Source organism: Bos indicus, chromosome 19 (assembly GCF_029378745.1).
Source record: "Bos indicus isolate NIAB-ARS_2022 breed Sahiwal x Tharparkar chromosome 19, NIAB-ARS_B.indTharparkar_mat_pri_1.0, whole genome shotgun sequence".
Lineage (NCBI taxonomy): Eukaryota > Metazoa > Chordata > Mammalia > Artiodactyla > Bovidae > Bos > Bos indicus.
The window spans coordinates 51,354,198-51,378,119 of record NC_091778.1 but is presented as its reverse complement, the minus strand read 5'-3'; the positions used below and the strand labels follow the sequence as shown (position 1 = coordinate 51,378,119).

The 23,922-nt window shown below is 45.5% G+C and overlaps 1 protein-coding gene, 1 long non-coding RNA gene and 1 pseudogene across 2 annotated transcripts in view; 1 reads left to right on the top strand and 2 right to left on the bottom strand.

Moving 5' to 3' along the window:
- Positions 1-1,010: 1,010 nt before the first annotated feature.
- LOC109574466 (2-iminobutanoate/2-iminopropanoate deaminase pseudogene) lies at positions 1,011-1,995 on the bottom strand (annotated as a pseudogene).
- Positions 1,996-9,206: 7,211 nt separating this feature from the next.
- LOC109573748 (uncharacterized) lies at positions 9,207-12,301 on the bottom strand. The gene is made up of 2 exons (XR_002182972.2): positions 12,023-12,301; positions 9,207-11,412 (listed from the first exon to the last, which is right to left on the bottom strand). It is a non-coding gene; the product is annotated as an uncharacterized lncRNA (long non-coding RNA).
- Positions 12,302-12,541: 240 nt separating this feature from the next.
- Positions 12,542-23,922, top strand: part of FOXK2 (forkhead box K2) — a 52,984-nt gene continuing 41,603 nt past the window's right edge. Inside the window, exon 1 of the mRNA XM_019981158.2 lies at positions 12,542-12,969. Coding sequence (XP_019836717.2) covers positions 12,557-12,969 — 413 coding nt within the window. The 5' untranslated portion in view covers positions 12,542-12,556. The remainder of the gene's footprint in view (positions 12,970-23,922) is intronic.

The window sequence follows — 23,922 nt, the reverse complement described above, 5'->3', positions numbered from 1 at the left end:
TTTCTGTTTTGGGGGACGCTAACATCCTTGACTGGAGATGACGCTAAGGCAACTGACCTGGCTGGCCCTGGGACACTGGTCACTACAAGGGGCATGCGCCTCATACCTTCATCTCCTTCTTCCAGGCCATCCCTGGTGTTCTTCTCAAACTTAGGTAAATATGCCTTAGAACACAGAGGCATAGGGGGCACCTTCTGAGGGCTGCCTTTCCGGGCCCATTGCCATAATCCAGGAGGTAAGTAGTGTACACATAGCCAAGTATGTGATGGTTTCTATGATATGTGTGAAGAATTACATAGGGACACACCCACAGACCCGCTTTCTGCCCCCAGGCGTACAGAGTGATCATGCCTCCCCCAGTTTCCAAATCACCTAAGGGAGGTCTTTGGAGAAGAGATTTTGGTGGAGGAGGATTAGAAACGCACTTTCAGGTCCAGTTAATATCAATAAGTTTAAGGGTATTTTCAGAATTTTTTTTTTTAATTGGTATTATAAGATTTATCTCTGAAGCTCTCATTTTTTTAAAGAATGCAATTCAACTAGGAATGTGTTTATTTTTCACCTATAAAATTCAGTTTCCAAAAGTCAGATGGAGTTTAAAACATTTACCAACTTTTAAGTGCTCTAATGAAAATGTAATTTTAAATTGCAATTACATTAGTGAGACACGTGGGACTTCTCTAGTGGTCCAGTGGTTAAGACTCTGAGCTCCCAATGTAGGGGTCGTGGGTTCAATCCCTGGTTGGTAAACTAAGATCCCACATGCCGTGCAGTGCGGCAAAAAAAAGTTAAAAAAAAGTGAGACATGTTTATTATTCTTTTTTATTAGGGAAAAGGGCAGAATCCTAATAAGCGGAAGTAGCTCACGTGAGCAGCTGAGTGAGTGTTGTTCTGGGCCTTTCCTGGTGAGTAGGTGGTAGATCAGCCTTATGGGGCACACACATCCCCATTACCACACCTGGGCAGAGTCACCCCTTCATTTCTTTTTTTTTTTTTTTCATGGTTTCTTCACTTTTATTTAGGTAATGTAATTTAATGCATACATTAAACTGTTAAAAAAAATCAGTAAATGGAATCACACCAAGGAAAATCTGCATGCTGTTTCCACTAGAAAAATATTATCTATATAAAATTTGGTCCAGTTTCTTCTCCTTTATCTCTGCCATTCAAATTTAAATGCTTTAATTTTATTCAAGCAAAAATCACATATCTGACATAATAAAATACTTCACATCATTAAATTAATAGGGTTTAGTTGAATTAGGTGTGCTCATCTTTCCTATGTTATTTCTCTACTTTTATTCTTCTGAGTTAACTCAGTAAGGCATGTCTGTTTTCCCACATCCAGCAATACAAGTGTTACAGAAGTATAATTTGTAACATTAGTAACTAGATTCATCATTAATCTTCAATTCATGTTTCCCTTATTATATGGTATTTCCATATTTCTAGATATTTCAATCTTACACTTTCCAACAAGGATTAAGCCATTAGTTTAAAAATACTATTAAATTTCCAGACTAAATAACACTTGGCCCACTTAGAGTGATGCTGTCGTGAGAGGTCCTTGCACAGCTATTGCTTCAATCTCAACACGGCCTCGTTTGGGCAAAGCAGCAACCTGGTAAGCAGCTCTCGCAGGAAAACTACTCTGGAAATATTGTTTGTAGACATTGTTGACAGTACTGAAGTCATTTATGTCAGTCAGCAAAACAGTTGCTTTTACTACATTCGTGAAGTCACAGCCTGCTGCTTTCAGAATTTCACTTATGTTTGTAAGAGCCTGTTTAGCCTCTTCTGCCACCCCTCCTGGCACAAGCTGTCCACTTGCAGGGTCCATGCCTAGTTGTCCTGAAATGTAAATGGTCCTGTCGACTAACACAGCCTGACTGTAGGGACCAATGGCCGCGGGGGCTTTCGCGGTGCTGATTATCTTTCTGACCAGAAACAACATGGTTAACCCTTTTCCCTTGCTGCCCCTTGGAAACAACTATGCAGAACTCGGTTCTCGCTTGCTCTTCACCTCCCCTTCATTTCTTTAATGTGTGGGTGTCCTAGTATATTCAGCCGGCTGCCACTGATGTACATTACAGAACTATGTGAATTTCCATTTTGAACCCTGCAGGAATCAACCAAGCACAACTGTGCTGGTAACTTGTAAATTCCTGCACCTGGAATGTCCAGGTCTGAAGACACCACACTTCCAGCTTTGCTCTATTTGAACAACCGTGTGGCTCAGACCATGAACTCCTTACTGCCAAATTCAGACTTAAATTGAAGAAAGTAGGGAAAAACCACGAGACCATTCAGGTATGACCTAAATCAAATCCCTTATGATTATACAGTGGAAGTGAGAAATAGATTGAAGGGCCTAGATCTGATATATAGAGTGCCTGATGCACTATAGAATGAGGTTCGTGACATTGTACAGGAGACAGGGATCAAGACCATCCCCATGGAAAAGAAATGCAAAAAAGCAAAATGGCTGTCGGGAGAGGCCTTACAAATAGCTGTGAAAAGAAGAGAAGCGAAAAGCAAAGGAGAAAAGGAAAGATATAAATCTGAATGCAGAGTTCCAAAGAATAGCAAGAAGAGATAAGAAAGCCTTCTTCAGCGATCAATGCAAAGAAATAGAGGAACACAACAGAATGGGAAAGACTAGGGATCTCTTCAAGAAAATCAGAGATACCAAAGGAACATTTCATGCAAAGATGGGCTCAATAAAGGACAGAAATGGTATGGACCTAACAGAAGCAGAAGATATTAAGAAGAGATGGCAAGAATACACAGAAGAACTGTACAAAAAAGATCTTCACGACCCAGATAATCACGATGGTGTGATCACTGACCTAGAGCCAGACATCCTGGAATGTGAAGTCAAGTGGGCCTTAGAAAGCATCATTATGAACAAAGCTAGTGGAGGTGATAGAATTCCAGTTGAGCTATTCCAAATCCTGAAAGATGATGCTGTGAAAGAGCTGCACTCAATATGCTAGCAAATTTGGAAAACTCAGCAGTGGCCACAGGACTGGAAAAGGTCAGTTTTCATTCCAGTCCCAAAGAAAGGCAATGCCAAAGAATGCTCAAACTACCGCACAATTGCACTCATCTCACACACTAGTAAAGTAATGCTCAAAATTCTCCAAGCCAGGCTTCAGCAATACGTGAACTGTGAACTTCCTGATGTTCAAGCTGGTTTTAGAAAAGGAAGAGGAACCAGAGATCAAATTGCCAACATCTGCTGGATCATGGAAAAAGCAAGAGAGTTCCAGAAAAACATCTATTTCTGCTTTACTGACCATGCCAAAGCCTTTGTGTGGATCACAATAAACTGTGGAAAATTCCGAAAGAGATGGGAATACCAGACCACCTGACCTGCCTCTTAAGAAATCTGTATGCAGGTTAGGAAACAACAGTTAGAACTGGACATGGAACAACAGACTGGTTCCAAACAGGAAAAGGAGTACGTCAAGGCTGTATATCGTTACCCTGTTTATTTAACTTACATGCAGAGTACATCATGAGAAACGCTGGACTGGAAGAAACACAAGCTGGAATCAAGATTGCTGGGAGAAATATCAATAACCTCAGATATGCAGATGACACCACCCTTATGGCAGAAAGTGAAGAGGAACTAAAAAGCCTCTTGATGAAAGAGGAGAGTGAAAAAGTTGGCTTAAAGCTCAACATTCAGAAAACGAAGATCATGGCATCTGGTCCCATCACTTCATGGGAAATAGATGGGGAAACGGTGGAAACAGTGTCAGACTTTATTTTTCTGGGCTCCAAAATCACTGCAGATGGTGACTGCAGCCATGAAATTAAAAGACACTTACTCCTTGGAAGGAAAGTTTTGACCAACCTAGATAGCATATTCAAATGCAGAGACATTACTTTGCCAACAAAAGTTTGTTTAGTCAAGGCTATGGTTTTTCCTGTGGTCATGTATGGATGTGAGAGTTGGACTGTGAAGAAGGCTGAGCGCCAAAGAATTGATGCTTTTGAACTGTGGTGTTGGAGAAGACTCTTGAGAGTCCCTTGGACCGCAAAGAATTGATGCTTTTGAACTGTGGTGTTGGAGAAGAGTCTTGAGAGTCCCTTGGACTGCAAGGAGATCCAACCAGTCCATTCTGAAGGAGATCAGCCCTGGGATTTCTTTGGAAGGAATGATGCTGAAGCTGAAACTCCAGTACTTTGGCCACCTCATGCGAAGAGTTGACTCATTGGAAAAGACTCTGATGCAGGGAGGGATTGGGGGCAGGAGGAGAAGGGGACGCCAGAGGAAGAGATGGCTGGATGGCATCACTGACTTGATGGACGTGAGTCTGAGTGAACTCCGGGAGTTGGTGATGGACAGGGAGGCCTGGCGTGCTGCGATTCATGGGGTCAAACAGAGTCGGACACGACTGAGCGACTGATCTGATCTGATCTGATCTGTGGAAACTCAAAACACTTTCCACAAAATGCTGATACGAGGAAGCACAAAAGGGCTCAAGAGAGCCTGCACCGCCTCCCTGGAACCCGGGAACCCGGGAGGCGCTGATACGAGGAAGCACAAAAGGGCTCAAGAGAGCCTGCACTGCCTCCCTGGAACCCTGGAACCCGGGAGGCGCCCCGTCCCGCTGTGCTCAGCCCCTCCATTTGTTTCTTATGTGCCTGTTGAAGGCACTTGGGTGTTTGAGCCTGACTTCCCTGGTGGCTCAGATGGTTAAGTGTCTGCCCACAATGTGGGAGACCTGAGTTCAATCCCTGGGTCGGGAAGATCTCCTGGAGAAAGAAATGGCAACCCACTCCAGTGTTCTTGCCCCGAAAATCCCATGGACAGAGGAACCTGGTAGGCTACCGTCCATGGGGTCGCAAAGAGTCGGACATGACTGAGCAACTTCACTTTCACTTTGGTTATTATGAATAGAGCTGTTATGAACATTCTTAAATAAGCAATTTTGCAGGCATCTGCATTCTTCTCTCTTGGGCAATACCTGGGCAGGGGGGGGATGGCTAGAGCTACACTTATGTGGTCGGGGTCTGTGGTGTGTGTGTGTAGGACTTTATGTATTAATAAGGATTAATAATTAATACATAAAGTATTAATACAGCCCCACCAGTTTCCAAATCACCTACGGGAGGTCTCTGGAGAAGAGCTTTTGGTGGTGGAGGATTGGAAACATACTTTCCAGCCAATATCAGTAAATTGAAGGGTATTTTCAGTATTTTTTAAATTGGTGTTATAAGATTTATCTCTGAAGCTTTTGATAATGAATGAAATTCGACTAGGAATGTAGTATTCACCTATAAAACTCATTCTTTCCAAAAATGGAGTTTAAAACATTTTACCAATTTTTAAGTGATCTACTTATGTTTGCCAACCTTAATTGCATTTTAAAACTGTCATTATGAAATTGAGACACGTGGGACTTCCCTAGCGGTCCAGTGGTTAAGACTCTGAGCTTCCAATGCAGGGGCCGTGGGCACTTTATCATTCTTTATCATTCATTCTCTTCCTTGGTGGCTCAGACGGTAAAGAATGTGCCTGCAATGCAGGAGACCCGGTTCAATCCCGGGTGTGACCGGAAAAAAAAAAAAAAAAAGTTAAAAAGGTGAGACATGTTTATTATTCTTTTTTATTATGGAAAAGGGCAGAATCCTAGTAAGTGGGAATAACTCATGTGAACAGCTGAGTGAGTGTTGTTCTGGGCCTTTCCCTGTGATCAGGAAGGAAGATCAGGTCAGGAAGATCCCCTGGAGAAGGGAATGGCAACCCACTCCAGTATTATTGCCCGGAGAATTCCATGGACAGGCCTGTAGCCCACAGGGTCACAAAGAGTCAGACACAGCTGAGTGACTAACATTTTCTTCTTCACTTTATAATTCTTTATCGTTCATTCTCTAATTAATTAATCAATACTTTATGTATTAATAAGGAAAATGATCAGAGTTGATCTTCCGCCTACTCACCAGGAAAGGCCCAGAACACTCACTCAGAATGTTCACATGAGCTACTCCCACTGCTTAGGATTCTGCCCTCTACCATAATAAAAAACGGTAATAAGCATGTCTCGTTTTTTAAAAACTTGTTTTTTGGCCACTCGTGTGGCATGTGGAATCTTACTTTCTAACCAGGGATTGAATCTGTGCCCCTTGCATTGGAAACTCAGGAGTCTTAAGGTAATAAGAAGCTGCCAGACTATTTTGCAGTGATGGTACCACCTTATTACCACTGACAGTGTAGGAGAGTTTGCATTGCTTCACATCGTTGCCTACACTTGGTAAGGTTGGTTTTATTAATTTTCGCCATTCTTCCAGTATTCTTATGGTTTTAATTTGCATTTCCCTGATGACTAGTGATATCAAACATCTCTCCTTGAGTATATGGATCATTCATATGTCTTCTCTTATGAAGTAGTTGTTCAAAGACTCTTGCCTATTTATTTTTTCATAACTTTTATCCATTTTTTTCCTTTTATGGTCTTCACTTTTGGGGTCCTGCAACCCAAAAGACACAAAGATAGTTTCGTTTCCTTTTCGGAAGCTTGATAGTTTCAGCTTTTACGTACAGCTCTATGATCTATCTCAAATTAATTTTTCTGTATGGTGAAAGATACAGGTCAGATTTCTCATTTCTGATGATGATGATCATTCAGATATCCAGTTATTCCAGCAGTTTATTGAGTAGACTTCCTAAAGAAAAACTTTCCCTACACACAACACTTCTGACACCAGATGTGTGGATTTTCCATACCAAGTAATTTCCAGTTCTCTGTGGACGCCAGGTGGGCTACGTACAATTTAATTCAGTTCTCACAGGAACTACCTGGAGTTACTGCAGGCCCCAGAGGTTGAGGGCCCCATCCCACAAGATTGCCCCCAGTTCAGACACCAATTGTAAGTAGTAGGCCCACAGGGTCCCCATACTTAAACACTTCTATCCCACGTGGCTACAAACAGGCGTTCCCATGACCCCCTCAGGTTCAATAATTTGATAAAATGGCTCACAAAGCCCAGCGAAATAGTTATGTTGATGGACTTATTATAGAGGACATTCTAAAGGATATAGCTCAACAGCCAGATGAGGAGATACAAGGGATACAGCCCAGAAGGGGCTTCAACGGAGCTTCTGCCCGTGTGGGATCAGAGTACCCCTCTCACATGCATGTATTCACTGACCTGGGAGCTCTCTGAATCCCATAATTTAGACTTTTATGGAAGTTTCATCATACAGTCATCTTTGATGAACAATCTTCAGTCCCTCTCCCAGAGGATAGTGGTGGGGCTAAAACTTTGGCATCTAACGCTGGCATGGTCTTTCTGGTGACCAGCCCCCATCCATGAGCTCGTCCAGAGTTGCCTCATGACAACAAAAGATGCTCCTATACTCAGGAAATTCCAAGAGATTTAAGAGCTCTGTGTCAGGAACCAGGGGCAGAGACCAAGTATATATTTATTACATCACACTGCCCTTTCCCTACAGAGCAACTTCGGCACCTCTGTTAAAACCAATTAATTGCATATGTGGAGCTCTGTTTCTGGACTTTCTATTGTGTTCCACTGGTCTGTCCACTCTTACACCAATGCCACACAATTTCGATTAGTATAGCTTTATGTTGATTTGAAAAACTATAGCTATACTGTATTTTATTAGCTTTTTGTTAAAAGCTGAATTAGAAAAGGCACGTTATATTCACTTGGTTAATACAGCTTTATTTTAATTTGTATTAATATAGCCATAAATCCTTCAAACTTAGTTCTTCTTTTTCAAGATCATCTTGATCCTTTGCACCTCTTAATGAATATCAGAATCAGCTTGTCCATTCCTACAAGCAAGCCAACTAGGGATTTGAGTGGAATAATATAGATTCTATAGACCAGGCTATATAACAAACTTAGCAAATCAATATTAAAGAATACATTACTTTTGTTTAGTGATCTGTACCAATACAGTTAACTAAACCAATCAGGATGAACTTCAAGTTGGCAGGTTCTTCTCTGCATATAGGGGCTTCCCTGATAGCTCAGCTAGTAAAGAATCTGCCTGTAATGCAAGAGATGCCTGGTTTAATCCCTGGGTCAGGAAGATCCCCTGGAGAAGGAATAGGCTAGCCATTCTGGTATTCTTAGGTTTCCCTGGTCGCTCAGCTAGTAAAGAATCCATCTGCAATGCAGGAGGCCTGGGTTCGATCCCTGGGTAGGGAAGATCCCCATTCCATGGACTGTATAGCCCATGGGTCACAAAGAGTTGGACACAACTGAGTGACTTTCACTTTCTTTTTCTTTTCTCTGCGTAGAGCATGGCAGTGAAAAAAACAGTATTCATAATCATGATGATAGGCGCCATGAGATCGTGAAATGGCTCCTGAATTGTCAAGAAAATACATGTAAGGTTTTAATGTCAGGTTGTTGTGATTGCGTCACAATTATTTGAAACTTCACAGTCATATGATACATTTGTTTTATTTTACTGAAGTATATATAATTGATTTACAACATTGTGTTAATTTCTACTGTACAGCAAAGTAATTCAGTTATATAGAGACATACATTCTTTTTCCTATTCTTTTCCGTTATGGTTTATTACAGGGTATTGAATATAGTTCCCCAGACTGTACAGTGGGACCTTGTTGTTTATCCATCCTATATATAATAGTGTGCATCTGCTAATCACAAACTCCTAGCCCTCCCCTCCCCACCCTCCCTCCCCCTTGGCAGCCACAAGTCTGTTTTCTATGTCTGTGACTCTGTTTCACAGGTACGTTCATTTCTGTCACATATTAGGTTCCACATAGAAGTGATATCATCATGATAAATTTCAGTCTCTCTACCAAGTGGACCTCAATTCAGCTCTATGGTTTGACAAATATATGGAATACCTACTACCTGCTTGCTACTGTGATGCTGAGATAGGAACATAAGAACAACCATATTCCTGCCTCAGAGTCAAGGGTGTTTGATCAAATGGAATATTTTTTAAAATTATTTACTTATTTGGCTGTGCTGGGTCATAGTTGTGGCACGTGGGATCTAGTTCCCTGACTGGAGATGGAACCCAGGCCCCCAGCATTGGGAGCACAGAGTCTTAACCACTGGACCACCCGGGAAGTCCCCAAATAGAATATTTCATTCATCTCAGAATCCTGGGTAGCAAAACGCTTATGGTAATATGAAATTTACTCCATAGTATTTGTATTTTTTATAAAGAAGACAGTCAGAAATGTGAAAAATAACATTTATTCAAGGTAACACCTTTTGAATTTCCAGTGCTGATTATCATCAGGGACATATTTTAACATACCTTATATTTCCTCTGAAAGCTTGGCCAAGAATATTTGTCTCCTCTCTGTACATTTTTTCCATGCAGTTCAAAGTGCTGTTTCCATCTTGTAGAGATGGACAGCCTACCCCCAGCCAAGGACAGAGATGAAAGCGGCGCCCAGCAGCCCAGTCAGATGGATGGAGTGGCCTGATTTCCCGAGGCAGCTTCGTGCTGAGTGCCCATCACTGGGAGTGAGTCAGACATACAGCTCAAGGTCTGCAGTAACAGAGTCAGGGAGACAAGGCATATACCACAAACTCATGAAAAGTAACAGTACAGAAAGTAAGTAACGATACAAGGGAGGCAGTATGTTATTAATTGTCAGAGAACACAAGGTAGGAAGTCTGGGGCCCTGGAGAGCCTAGCAGAGTTGCCTCAGCACTGGAATACTTTGTGCAAGAAGCAGGAACTGGATAGGTGGGGGGAGGGTGCTGGGTACAGGCAGCTGATGAACAAAGATGGAATGCAGGGATCAACGGGCAAGTGGCGGTTAGGGTAGAGCTGGATGCAGGCAGTGCCAAGGGATTGGTGGGCACAGGTCCTCCAGGCCACCTGGGAGTAGTGGGAAGAATTGGGAAAGTTGGGCAGGAGCTGGACAGGGAGGAAACAGACTGCTGGGTCTGGCTTCCCTCTGGTGTCTAACCATGAGCTTCTGAAGGCTTTTCCGTAGGAAAAGTTATGAAACCCGGTGTTACATTCTCAAGATCACAGGACTTCTCATCACAAATTGTTCATATTATTCTGTTAGAAACCAGTTCCAGTGCTGGTGAGTACTCTGAATTTTTGTTTCTTAAAGAGTATCAAAGTTCATGATTATTTTATTGTCAGTACACATCCTCTCTATTGTGAAGGGCACACAGGAAGCCTTGTTTTTGTTTCTCCAGTGAAGTAATGAAGGGCAGACTGGCTCTGCTGACATGGGCAAGTTAGTCAATCTCTCTGCCTCCTAGGAGTAATACACAGGCAGTCAGAGCTTCTGTCAGTCAGAGGTGTATCGTGAGGATGGCCCGAGCCAGTATCGAGACAGTCCTTAGAGACGTACCTGGCATGCAGAGAGCTGCAGGAGGGTTTACTGACCGAATCACAGACAATTCTGATAGCACTTTCCCCTGTCAGGACAGCTCAGATAGAAACACTGGAAGTTTCAGGCCTTATTCGAATCTTTTCTTCTAGAAAGAGGGTTTTCAAGAGGGGTAGCCCCAGAGCCCCCTCAGAATGGAGGGTTTGAGCTGGAAGAGGCTTATGAGAGCAGCCAGTGCGGGGCCCCTTTTGCAGGTGAGGAAACTGAGAATGTGGCCTCGTGGAGCAGCAGCCTCTGAACGGCTCCCTGGCTGTCTCTCCCCTCATGCAGGGGCCTCCTCCCACCTCTGGGCTGCTGCCCTTGATCTTTGCCCAGAGGTCACGTCCCTCAGGCCTCAGGTCAGAGGTGTCCGCCCCCCCCCCCCTCCTGCCTGCCTCTTCGTCCCCTCACTCTGCTCTCTGTACTGCTCCCTGGCTGTGCCTGTAAGTGCTCGTGCGTGCACTGTGGCTCCTCCATAAGCCTCACCAGGCAGGGGGCCTGTGGTCGTGCTCTCTTCCGGCACTTGTGTCCGGCATGGACACAGCCCCTGGATGAAAGAACAAAGCTTTGGAAGCCCTGGTTCGGGTATGTCTCCTTCACATCTCTTCCTTCCGCGGCTCAATGTAAAGAGCAGCAATGCGGCCAGACCCTGAGAGCATCTCCTGGGTGCTGCTCCTCCATCTCAATGGGTGTTCTTTCACATCTCAATGGTCCTTCTTTCACACAGGCTGGAACGTGGCAGCCGGGGCCTGCTTACTGTTCTCTGTCCAACCCTGTCCTGTGCCTGGTACCCAGCAGGTGTTCACCGAGCACTTGGAATGGATGGTGCAAGCCCCCTCTGATCTGGAGCCAGTGTCTGTAATCGCTTTACTTCTCAGAACCATGCGGTAGTTAGCATTTCCACTTGCCGGGCACTGTCCATCTTTTCATCAAGGAGGTTTATGTCTACATAGTAGGGATATCCTTGAGACACATCAGTGCAATGGGACAAGCTCACCCTCTTTTTACCGTCTGGCTTGGGTTCCCTGCGTGAGGTGGATACTCTCTGTTGATGGAAAAAAAAAAGAAAAGCAAGTGAACGTTTCTAGTGAGCGGCCTTACGTTAAGTTCAACAGCACGCAGCACAAACTCCGAACTCAGGTCAGTTATACTTCATGGGATGCTCTTTCTTTGGATCAATTGTGCTTCGTTTGTGAATGAAAGGTTCCCCCCCCTTATTATTTCCATTCTTGTCTCATCACAACCTAAAATCTCTCCCAAGTATGAGACTTTAACGAAAACGACATTTCTTCTGTCTAGGATACTCTGCCACACTTATGGCTCAAAGCAGTGTGAACCCCCAGGGGTTTGTACTATAACCACAAACACATCTACGGCAATGAGACAGGCAGATGTCGAATTCAGAGGGATACGTTAATTTCCATTTCTTTAGAATGGGTTGTTACACAGAGAACCCCAAGCGCCTGGCTCTGCGAGCGGAGCCGATCTACGGCCCTCGAGGCTTCCCGCTCCCACCGCGCCCTTGGCATCCCGGATGCTGGTCCGCGCCCTTGCACCCCTCCCCGTATCCCTTCCCGCGCCCCCGTGGACCCTCCCCATCCTCCTCCCTGCGGACCCTCACCCCTCCCCCTCCCCAGCACCCCGCAGACACTCACGCTGGGATCTCACAGCTACTGCAACCGTGGAAACGCCTGGATTTCAGCTGCCAGCACGCGGCAGGCTCCGGCCAAGCCTGAGTGTGCGCGCGTGACAGCAGCTGCAAAGCGCTGGGCCGGGTGAGGCGCATGCGGGCCCCCACCGCTTGCCCGCGCCGACCTTGACCCCAGCCCGGCTCCCGCCTCCGCCCCACGCGCGGCACTGCGCGCTGCGGTGCCGCGCGTCGGCTCCGCGGCCTCCGTGTTCCATCCCGGGTTTTCCAGACCGCCCGGAGCCGCGCCTGCGTCGGGCGCCGCGGCCGACGTGCAAGCGCACGGCCGGCGTGCCTCGCTATTGGTCGGCCGCCGGTAGCCCCACTGCCGTGCACCGCCCCTATAGGCGGGCGCGGCCGTCAGTCACCGGCCCGGCGCCGGCCCGCGGCGCGCCGCGCGTGTCCCGCCCCTCGCCGCCGCTCGTCGCTCGCCGGCCGGCGGCCTCGCTCGGCCCTCAGCTCCGTGGCGGCGGCGGAAGGCGGCCCGGGCCCTCGCAGGCCCATGGCGGCGGCCGCGGCGCTCCCGGGCGCGGGGGGGCCTCCCGCGGGCGGCGGGGCCGGGGGTGGCGGGGGCGCGGGCGGCGGGTCGCCGCCGGGCGGCTGGGCCGTGGCGCGCCTCGAGGGCCGCGAGTTCGAGTACCTGATGAAGAAGCGCTCGGTGACCATCGGGCGCAATTCGTCGCAGGGCTCGGTGGACGTGAGCATGGGCCACTCGAGCTTCATCTCGCGGCGCCACCTCGAGATCTTCACGCCCCCGGGCGGTGGCGGCCATGGCGGGGCGGCCCCGGAGCCGTCGGCGCAGCCCGGGCCCGACGCGGGCGGCGACTTCTACCTGCGCTGCCTCGGCAAGAACGGCGTGTTCGTGGACGGGGTGTTCCAAAGGCGCGGGGCGCCGCCGCTGCAGCTGCCGCGCGTGTGAGTGGGGCCAGGGCCAGGGCCTGGGGACGCAGGCGGGGGTGCGGCCTGGCCGGCGGGACTCGGACCCCGACTACCGACTCTCAATCCACTCTGACCCACGATCCCCTACCCCTACCCACTACCGGGAGGGACTCAGCCCCCCGCCAGCGAACCTCGCCTAGTCCTAGCCACCAGTAGGGCACAGAACCCAGAGACTCTAAACCTCATTCCGACCCCGAGCCCTTGTCCATCCTCCCACAACCAGGACCTAGATCTCGATATCTGGCCTTGTTCTTCCCTACAATCAGACCAAGACCCTGATTCCATCAACCTGGCAGGATCCCAGTCCGTGACCCCAGTGTCCCGGCTTCATCCTTAGTACCCACGGCCAAAGCGCAGACTACAGTCCCAGCCCGGGACCCCCCACCCTCGCCTTCCCAAAGCTGGAGGCTCAGGCAGCTGTCCACGTGGGCTGAGGTTTTCTGGGGTTCTCTGTGCAGTTCTGAGAATATGCACAATATTTTTCATAACTAGCATGTTAGGTAGTGTGGATTAGAAACGTTGGTCTGGTTGGTGGAACTGCCCAAAACAAAAATCTGTATGTTTTTGACTGATGATGGATTATCTGTTACTTTTTGTTCTACCTGTTTTCAGTAGTGTATTATTTCAAGCCTGTGTTTTTTAAGCTGCCAAGGACTTCTTTTTCTTACTGTGTTTTTTGTAGCCTAGAAAGTGAAAGCTCTTGAAGAAGCATGATGAATTTAAAAATCTGTGCTAAACCCTAAATTTTTGGGAAAACTAGGTACTTTCAACATAACTTTTTGGAAAATCATTTAATTACTTAGAGATTATTATAAGGTCATATAGAGTGTAATTAAGTGAGCTTCGTGGGGAACTATCAGTCCCACTACAGAGCATTTCAGCTTGGTTCTCTGATTTTGTGAGGTTAGCCTTTAGTCTACTTGAAAAACAAACTTGCTGTCTAGGAAATGGTAATTATTCTTCAGGGAATTATAGATTGTTTCTAAGTAGAACCTTTTTCCACAGACTGAAAATTTTGACTGCTTTTGGTTGTTGGAGATGGGGTAAGATTTGTTGCTTTCTTTATTCCTCGATTTTTGTACACATGTGCTGTTACTGCTTAGCCTGGAAAGCTGTACCAGCTAATTCTTTAAACCTTGATGGGAGCATTTCAAATAATGTTATTTTTCAAACCAGAATACTGTTTGTGTGTATTTATGCTATAGAGCACCTGAAATCAATGATAGGGGTCTGACAGCTGCTTCTTAGTTAGGCACTTTGTTTTTTGCAAATAACTTAGTGTCATAACAAAGGGTATTATTATATTTTTACTCTAAGAAGTTAGAGATTTTTAAAGAAAATTGTATTTTTGCCATTCAACCAGAACCATTTATTTGTGTTGACATACCAAACGTGGAAATAAATGGACTTTCTGTGCTACTGCTAAGTCACTTCAGTCGTGTCCGACTCTGTGCGACACCATAGACGGCAGCCCACCAGGCTCCCCCATCCCTGGGATTCTCCAGGCAAGAACACTGGAGTGGGTTGCCATTTCCTTCTCCAGTGCATGAAAGTGAAAAGTGAAAGTGAAGTTGCTCAGTTGTGTCCGACCCTCAGCGACCCCATGGACTGCAGCCTTCCAGGCTCCTCCATCCATGGGATTTTCCAGGCAAGAGTACTGGAGTGGGGTGCCATTGCCTTCTCCAGGACTTTCTGTGAGGAGGCAGAATTCAGACTTTTGAGGGGTGGAGTGAGCCTTTAAATGAGATGATTAAGAAAGGCGGTGGGGGTAGAGGTCAGGCCTCTGGCCTTTATCTCCTGCTCTTGCACAGGGAAGAGTCCATGGCCCACCCAGGCTGCCACCCGCCCTGGACTTCTTATGGCCCTGGGAACCTGTGCCCATACTGACAGAGGGGAGTGGGTTTTTTCATGAAAGGGGTTTTGGCATTTTTATAGTGTGAGATGAGTAGGTAACTGTTAGGATTTTGCAGTACCTCCCTTTTTGTAAGGCATTATTTCTAAATTGTTGGGGCTTCCCTCATAGCTCAGTTGGTAAGGAATCCGCCTGCAATGAGGGAAACCTGGGTTTGATCCCTGGGTTGGAAGGGAAAGGTTACCCACTCCAGTATTCTGGCCTGGAGAATTCCATGGACTGTACAGTCCATGGGGTCGCAAAGAGTCGGACATGACTGAAAGACTTTCACGTCACTTTATTTCTAAATTGTTAGTGTAAGGGATAACAGATACAGGTTAATGGAAGAAACTGTAAAGATGATTGGTGCTAGCCAAATGCAGACAAACTGTTAAAAAAAATTTTTTTTTTTTAATTAAAGTCAGTTTTATGTTCTAAATGTTTTTAACATTGAAAAATCAAATTGTATTCATTTGAAAGCACCTGTAACTTAGAGTGACTAGGTATGCAGTGGTCTTGGTTTCCCCTGACCAGGGGTCAGACCCGTACCCCCTGCAGTGGAAATGTGGAGTCTTAACCACTGAATCACTAGGGAAGTCCCCAGAGGTTGAAATATTCTTATTGCTTATTTCAGACTTGCTTACTGGATTGAAAAATCACTGAGGAGTTTTAAAAATATGACAATCTCTGGATGGTCTCTTATTTGAATAATTTTATTCCATCTTTAAAATGAATTTGCACTTTATGGTATTTAAAATTTATATACAGAAAATTTAGAAGAGTATATAAGCAGTTTAGACTTGAAGTATGGTTCACTATTTTATTAAAATACTAAATATTAATTTGGGAGGAATAGAGGAAGATGAGGCCTGTGATCCTGTGTGTTGGCTGTCATGAGTATTTTAAATGGTTTGGATAAGATCTAAGTACAAGCACCTTCTCCATGGTGTTTGTAAGTTCCATACATAGTGTGGACTGGTGTGTGAGTGGGTGTGTTGGGGGTAGGGGGAGTAAGCTGAACACATGAAGAGTTGCAAGCGTGTGGTTTTCCACAAGAAAAGTAATTTCCAAAAATCCTTGATTTGTAACCAAGTATGCAGGGCTGGGTGTTCAGAAATGCAATTTTTTCCTCCCCAGGAGCATCTGACTTGTTGGAAGTTCAGCTCTTATTGGGACCGGGAGAGGGGGTTGTCTGTGGAGCTCTGGGCCAGGTTCCTGAAGTGGGCATGTGGAGTGGCCTTGCAGGTGTGACTGCGGCCAGCTGCCTGGTGCTGGAGAGGTAGAACTCAGGCTGGAAAGGATTTAGGGGACAGGTTTGTGAAGTGTGAAGTTGCCTAGGCCTAGTAGGAGAGCATTTCCACAGTGGTCAGCAAGAGAATGAAGTTTTGTGTTTTTTTTTTGAGGAACAGGATCCCTGTTTGTCTAAGGACCTGGTCTGGCACCTGAGTGAGTAGTAAAGCGTTCTAGGAAGATCTGTTAGGCAGGAAAGTCTGGGTTTGCTGTTGTTGCTCTTCTTGTGGCCATGGTAGCAAACTGAGTAGAACTGATAAATAAAAAAATGGTAGCAAACTGAGTAGAACTGATAAATAAAAATAAGCAACTCTTTAACATTTGTGTGTACTTTGAAATGTCAAGTGAATTTGGTGTATTTTTTAAGTTTTTATTGACTTTATTACAATTTAGTTGCTTGTTTTTCTTTTTTACATTTGTTTGGTCTCCAGGCATGTGGGAACTTAGCTCCCAGACCAGGGATCAAACCTGCACCCCTTGCATTAGAAGGTGAAGTCTTAACCACTGGACCACCAGGGAAGTCCCTAATGTATTTTTTAATCAGTAAGATCCTAAATATCTAATAGCCAGACTTATAAAGATATTTAATAGGCAGAATTGCCATTGTACCTATTTAGAAAAGTGACCCTGTTTCTATGCTGCATTAACTGCCTATCAGTTGGTGATACAACACCACCTCCTCTTTCTTATGTGGCATGTTTTAACTTGCAGATGAAGTTTGGTAATGTCACACTTGAAGACTTTCTCATTAAATCACAGAGAGCTTCCTCTTAGGTGAGGATAGGAGAGAACTGAGTAAACAGTGACTTCTGGAGCTTTGCAGGTGAGGACTCCCAAGAAAAACTGAAGGATCTCACAGTGACTCTGTCCTGCTTAGATGATAGGGATTGGGCAGAATGAAGGTTCCCAGAGAATACCAGTACCTGAAAGAAGGAAATAGGAAGGGGAGGGCCGAGAGAGGAGAGCTGTGGGAAAGGGACCATGACTTGCACTGTCACCCTTCATGGGAAGCATGGGCTTGGTGATTAGAGTGTTTTGAGGGGTGAGGAAGGAGACAGGGTGTGGACTCCTGGGGGACGAGAGGGAGAGAGTGGAGGTGTGAGAAGTGGTTGTGGGGAGGGGATGGATATTATAAGGACGGAGGTGAGATTAGGGTTGGAAGGAGGGTAAACCATGTGGATCGCTAGGGTGAAGTGGGTGGGGGAAACTGCTGGGAGATGTAGCCAAGGTGCAAAGACTGGACAGATGACGTGTGGAGAATAGAGTTCCCAGTAGGAGATGATAAAATGAGGAGGTCTTCTTTGGAGATTTAAGCAGAGCCATTAGTGAGGTCTGGCATGTTTTCTTGTCTCAGGGCTGCCAGATTGGCTGAAACACCTTCATTTTATCCCTTGAGCCTCTGATCAGCTTGTGGGTAGAGCTAAGAGCTGGGGCCCCGGATTGCTGGAGTCCCCAGAAGTGGGCACCATGTAATGGCAAGTCTATGGCAGAGCAGAGGCGCTTTGCACTTTATAAAGCGCTCAGTGTACAAACTAGGTGCTTTTAGGAGCCACTGCGTATTTTCTACAAGCTGCAGTGTTTATTCATTTGGCAAATTGAGACACACTTTTATCATCCCTGACTTGTAGACATTGGGAACATAGTGCAGCCATTTTAGCATAAAGCTTTCTTTACTATGTTAAAGATAACCCAATAACCAGCTTGCTTGTACTTTACTAGTGCTTAGTAATTTTTGTAGTGGTAGAACTCTGGTCATTTAAAATGTTTACTTAAGGAGTAGCTTTTGATTTTTAAATAGTTTGAATTTCTAACACATTTTGAGAAACAGGGCTACCTGATGGGACCTGTCGCCTGTAGTGGTTATTTGTGTGCAACCAGTTGTATCAGGAGAAAGCAAGAATGGGCACTGGGGCTGGACAGACGAGTCAGATTCCAGCCCTGCTGCTTAACCTGCTTTAGTTCCCTCACTTTTAACAGGGATAATAACTGACCTTGTGTGGCATAATTAGCGCCAGGCCTGTGCCCTTGCCCTTGCTAGACATCAGGGGCTGCTTGTATTTTATCACAGTGTCCTGGTATGGAGGGGCCTGTGGAGATCTAATGTCACAGGAAATGTGACATGGTGAAAATGTCCTCAAGGGGCCAGCACTCTCCAACTTGCTCACAGCTCCACACATGTGCATGCAGTAGACTGATCAAAGGCCTCTGGGAATAGTGAGCTAAGTTTGAAATTTCTTTAACTGAGAAAAGTTGTCTTTCCCCCCAGGACCTGAGGATAAAGCCAGGCTGAGCCAGGAGAGGTCTGTTTCAGGGTACCCTGTCTCCTAGAGCCTCCGTTCTGGTTCCACCCCACTCCAGTATGTCAACTTCACCACAGACCTTCCCTGTTTCAGGGGGAAAGAAAAAGTGCTCTGCCTTGGGGCCAAGTCAGGAAAGGGAACTGGTTAAAAGTCATGTCCTGTTTGTGGTCTGATTTGAAGAATTCTTGTTCTTTAATGCCATTGGCCAAACTGTTATTTGGTTAATGAAGGGTGGCTTCTCTGTCCAATCAAAGAACTTTGCAATTTACTGTTTTTCTTTTTAAAATTGCCTTTTTATTGAAGTGTAACAAACCATATATACTTTTGAAATCTAGGCCACGGTCTCTTTATTTCTTGTTTGTTTATATTCTTGGCTGTGCTGGGTCTTCATTGCTGTGAGGGCTTTCTTGTTATGGTGAATGGGGGCCGCCCTTTAGTTGCCCTCTGCAGGCTTGTCGTTGCGGTGGCTTCTCTTGTTACAGAGCACAGGCTCTGGGTGCTTGGGCTCAGTAGTTGCAGAGCGCAGGCTTAGTTGTTCTGCAGCATGTGAAAATTTCCCAGACCAGGGATCAAACCCATGTCCCTTGCACTGGAAGGCAGATTATCAACCACTGGACCACCAGGGAAGTCCATGCTGTCTTTCTTAAAGGCAGAGGGGACCTGAAGCTGGGCTCCCCTGCAGGCCTCAGAGGGGAGGCCTCAAAGGCCTCAGTGTCTGTGCTTTTCAGACATTCAGAAGTGCTCTGGACCCACTAGAAGTGGTAGGTCAAGGAGCCCATTCTGGAAGGCAAGGTTAAATGGTAATGTTCCCTCCTCATCACCTTGTGCTGCAGCTTGTCTTCTTGCTTGACTTTTTCCCCTGTTGGTCCTCCAGGGTAGGGAAGGTCCTACTTGTGTTTGTGTCCTTTGGTAATGGCACATAACCATCGTTACTTGGTACATATATGTGTGTGCTTGTTGGCTACTGATTTAGGGCATTACTATTGTTTTAATATTCTCAGATGTTGATCATTTAGTGACAGGGTTCTCGTTAGATATGGTTCCCTCACTTATGGTCCCCTGTTCATCAGCAGGTCTCATCTAGATCCACAGTTGCAGAAGCACAGTATAGCTTCATAATTGGTGGAAATATTCCAGAAGATGAGACTATAGAGTAACAGGAAATTTTTCCATTGTGAAAATTCAGCAATTCTTGTTTTGCTGAGGAAAAACTTATTTTTTTTTTAATGGAAAAAAAAAGGGGTTTCTAAAATAAGGAAGCTTTTAAAAATAGTATTCTTTTTTTTAATTTGGGGGTGTTGAGTCTTCATTGTAGTACATGGGCTTAATTGTTGCTCTGCAGCATGTGGGATCTTGGTTCCCCAGTCAGGGATCGAACCTGCATCCCTTGCATTGGAAGGTGGACTCTTAACCACCAGGAAGTCCCTAAAATAAGGAAGCTTTTAGCATCTTGGATGGTATTCTTATCTGTTTAACATTTTTGTGTAGCTCCTGCTTTCTTTTATGTTTGGATTTTGGAGAATTTTGTGCACAGTCACTCAGTTGTGTCTGATTCTTTGCGACCCTATGGACTGTAGCCTGCCAGACTCCTCTGGTCCTTGGGTTATCTTGGCAAGAATACTGGAGTGGGTTGCTGTTTCCTCCTGCAGAGGATCTTCCTGACCCAGGGATAGAATCTGCGGCTCCTGCATTGGCAGGCAGATTCTTTACCACTGAGCCGCCTGAGAAGCCCTTGGAGCAGTTTACAGTATCTTAAATAATAATACAGTAAGTCAGCTCCCACTTCTAGTCCCAGTTTTTAATGAGGATTGTTTGAATTTGCTAATGAAACACAATATGTCAGGACAGGTTGAAGGCACGCATTGCCATTCTGTGATTCGAAGCAGCTTGAGCACCACGACAAGGTGTTACTGCCGTCATCCCGGGAAACGGCTGCGGGGAGATTAGAAGGCACCTCGTGGGAAGCTGCCTTGCCTAGCATGCCTCAGTTCCACCAAGCATGGCGTATATGCCTGGTGCTCTGCTGAGAATTCTGTGGGGATATTAGACATTGTTTGGCCTTTGCTGCAGTTTGGCATCTGCAGAATGCTTCTGGATCTTACCCATTGAAAGAGATCAGAGTACAACAGTGACTCTCACTGGCGTACCCTTGCCTTCCCTAGGATATTTGGGAACATGTTAGGTTGGTGCAACTGGCACCTAGTGGGCTGGGGCCAGGGATGCTGTAAAAATCCCATGATTTTGAAGGATAGGCCCCCTTCAACAGAGAATAATACCACCCCAAGCATCAGTGGTAGGATGATGGAGACCCTGGAGCACAGTGATCGTAGCAGTTAGTAACAGTGGGATGTTATTCCTAGCCCCATAGACAGTGAGTTTTAATAACATACAATGGTACCTGTTTAAACCTTCAAGGTACCATAGCATTTGTTTCTAATTTATTGGCAGTGCCTTTCTGAAACGAAGCTTGAGGTGGAGAGGTCTGACATAGAATCTCTCCCTTTGCAACTTTGGAAGGACACTCCCAGGAGGCAATCCCAAATCTTACTTGGGTTGTAAGGAGATCGGTCTTAGTACTCGGGAGTAGACTGATGTTCTCACCGTGGAATGTGTATGCTCACATGTATCCAGTTTCTTTAGTTAGGTTGATCAAATTACTGAACAAACATTTATGGTTAATGCAAAAAACATTGAGCTGTTCTAGTGGAGTTGTTCCAGTTTTTTGTGGTCTTGGTTCTCCTGAAAAATGAACTGATGGTGTGAGAGAGAGTGTCACTACAACCACACTGTGAAAGACTGCTGTCAGATGGATGCTGTTTTCTCGTGGTATTTATTTAGTCTCCCACAATCAGCAGTATGAAACTTGTCTTTTGACTCTTAAACAGACGGGATACAGAAAACCCTAAACAAGTAGATCGGAGACAGACTTTGTGTTTTTCTGGTCTTTTTCAGACTGTAATAGCATTTTGAGTGCAAAAGTGATATATTAAAAATGCTATGTTTTTGCTATTTCTAAACTTTTGGAGGATGTTAGGATTATGAGCATCAGTTTTACAGCTGTTTGAGCTGAGTGGAAGAAGATTGGTTTAAATGTGACCTGCCCATTCCGGTTCCTCCTTGAGTCTTGTGTTCCCACTTTGCCTAGTCTCCCTCTGGACTTGCCCACATGTGTTAAACATTGCACATATCCTGTACCTTGGCACTCCAGTGTTCTGTAGGCTGGGCTCATTCACCCTCAGCTTGTACACTTACTGGAAATGTAGCCCGTGACCTTCAGTGACCTTGTGTAGTGCCAGCACAGTGATAGGCCTCAAGGGTCTGTTGGTGATTTTGTTTATAGGCTTCGAGGTTTATATTTGGAGATACTGCACCAAAGGAAACAGTTTAGAACAATTAAAATTAAATTCGTGCTTTGATTCTACAATTCAGTGCATTTTCTTTTTGTTTATGTTGACCATCCTAAGTGGCCTTTTTGTTTTTGCATTATGTGTTTTTTTAAAGTTGTTTGATACATGGAGGGGGATTGATACGTAGAGGGGAAGCCTGGATACATGTGAACAGAAGTTCCTGTAGTTAAATAAAAATGTCCTTGATGATGTGCATTGATCATATAATTGTTGTCATGCTGCATGGTAACCTGTAGGTCTGTTCTAGGAGCAAGTCAGACCATGTAGTGTTCTGTTCTTCAGTGTTGCCCCACACTAGACAAGGTGGAGCTGGCGGTAGTTGCTGCTGCTACTGCTGCTAAGTCACCTCAGTCGTGTCCGGCTCTGTGTGACCCCATAGACGGCAGCCCTCTGGGCTGCCCCGTCCCTGAGATTCTCCAGGCAAGAACACTGGAGTGGGTTGCCATTTCCTTCTCCAGGGCATGAAAGTGAAAAGTGAAAGTGAAGTCGCTCAGTTGTGTCCGACTCTTAGCGGCCCCATGGACTGCAGCCTACCAGGCTCCTCCGTCCATGCGATTTTCCAGGCAAGAGTACTGGAGTGGGGTGCCATTGCCTAGCTACGTCCCTGCAAATATGTCGTGACTTCTCCCATAGAGTAGGCACTCAGATCCTGACTCCTGTGGCCACATGCCTTAGGCTGGAGGAGGGCCAGGCTGCTGGTGGTTCTTGTGGCTGAGGACTTTTGCAGAGGCCTGGGAGACCCTTCTGGGATTGCCTGATCCAGAGCACATCCTTTCCTGATGAAGTGGTCCAACCCCGACTTCCACCCTACCTCTGAAAGTTGTATCTTATTTTCCACCAACCTTTTATTTTATTCTGTCTTAAAAGTTTTTTTTCAGAGTATCCATGTTCTTGTTGATGCAAATTTACATTACTCACAGTTTTGCAAAATATCTATTTCTTTATAACATCTGTGAGTTCTAGTAACTAGGCATTCAGTGTTTAGGGTTTCTCTTCCTGTGTATCTCTAATGGGAAGAACTTTGTGTTTATAAATGTTTAAAATGATTTTAGTATTTTGGGAATGGCAGTTTGACCACTTTTGTTAAAGGACTGGCTTCTGTACTTAAAGCCATTGTTTGAGTAGTGCGCCAAGCCTCGGTTATGTTAATAGTTGTCGGAGAAACAGGGTCATTGCGTTGTCTGCAGGTCGAAGTGGAGCTCTACTCAGAAGGTTGGTTGAGTGTCCCTCAGCTCCTGGTGCCCAGTAGGCACTGGGTCAACCTGGGTCTTCTCCCTGTTCTGTGGAGGGCAACTTCCCAGGGGCTTTACAATAAGAATCACATCCCAGAGGCTGCTTGTTACTCCCCTCTGTGTTATTCTCCATAGACCTCTCCTTGTGGGAAAGGTTCGAGGTGGGCTGAGAATGACCAGGCAGGGCACTGTATGCTCATTAGTCTACTGGAACAGTGTCATAGCATCACTTTGGATGAGGGAAGGCACGAGCCCTTACCCCAGTGTCTGAGCTGTCTAATAATCTCTTAACCTCACTGTCCAATAAACATGGATATTATTGAATCAACTAAATGGAGATGTATGGATCGCCCTTGGCTGATGCAGGAGAGTTGCTGAATGAATATTAATGTTTGTTCTCTGAAGAAAACATCTTAAATTTCTTGTCTGAAGTATTTTTATTGGAGAGTTTAATCCGTTTACATTTAAAGTAATTATTGATAAGGAAGGACTCTGCCCTTTTGCTATTTGTTTTCTCTTCTCTGTCTTAGAGTTTTTTGGTCCCTCATTTCCTCCCCAGTTGCCTTCTTTTATGTTGATTTTTTTGTATAGTCAGCTGTTTTGATTATTTCTCCTTTCCTTTTGTGTCTTTTTTTTGACCTTTATTTATTTATTATTGGCTTCACTGGGTCTAACTTGCTGCACTCAGGCTTTCTCTGGTTTTGGCTCTTGGGGGCTACTCTCTAGTTCTGATGCATGAGCTTCTCACTGCGGTGGCTTCTCTTGTTGTGGAGCATGGGCTCCAGGCACACGGGCTTTAGTAGCTAAGT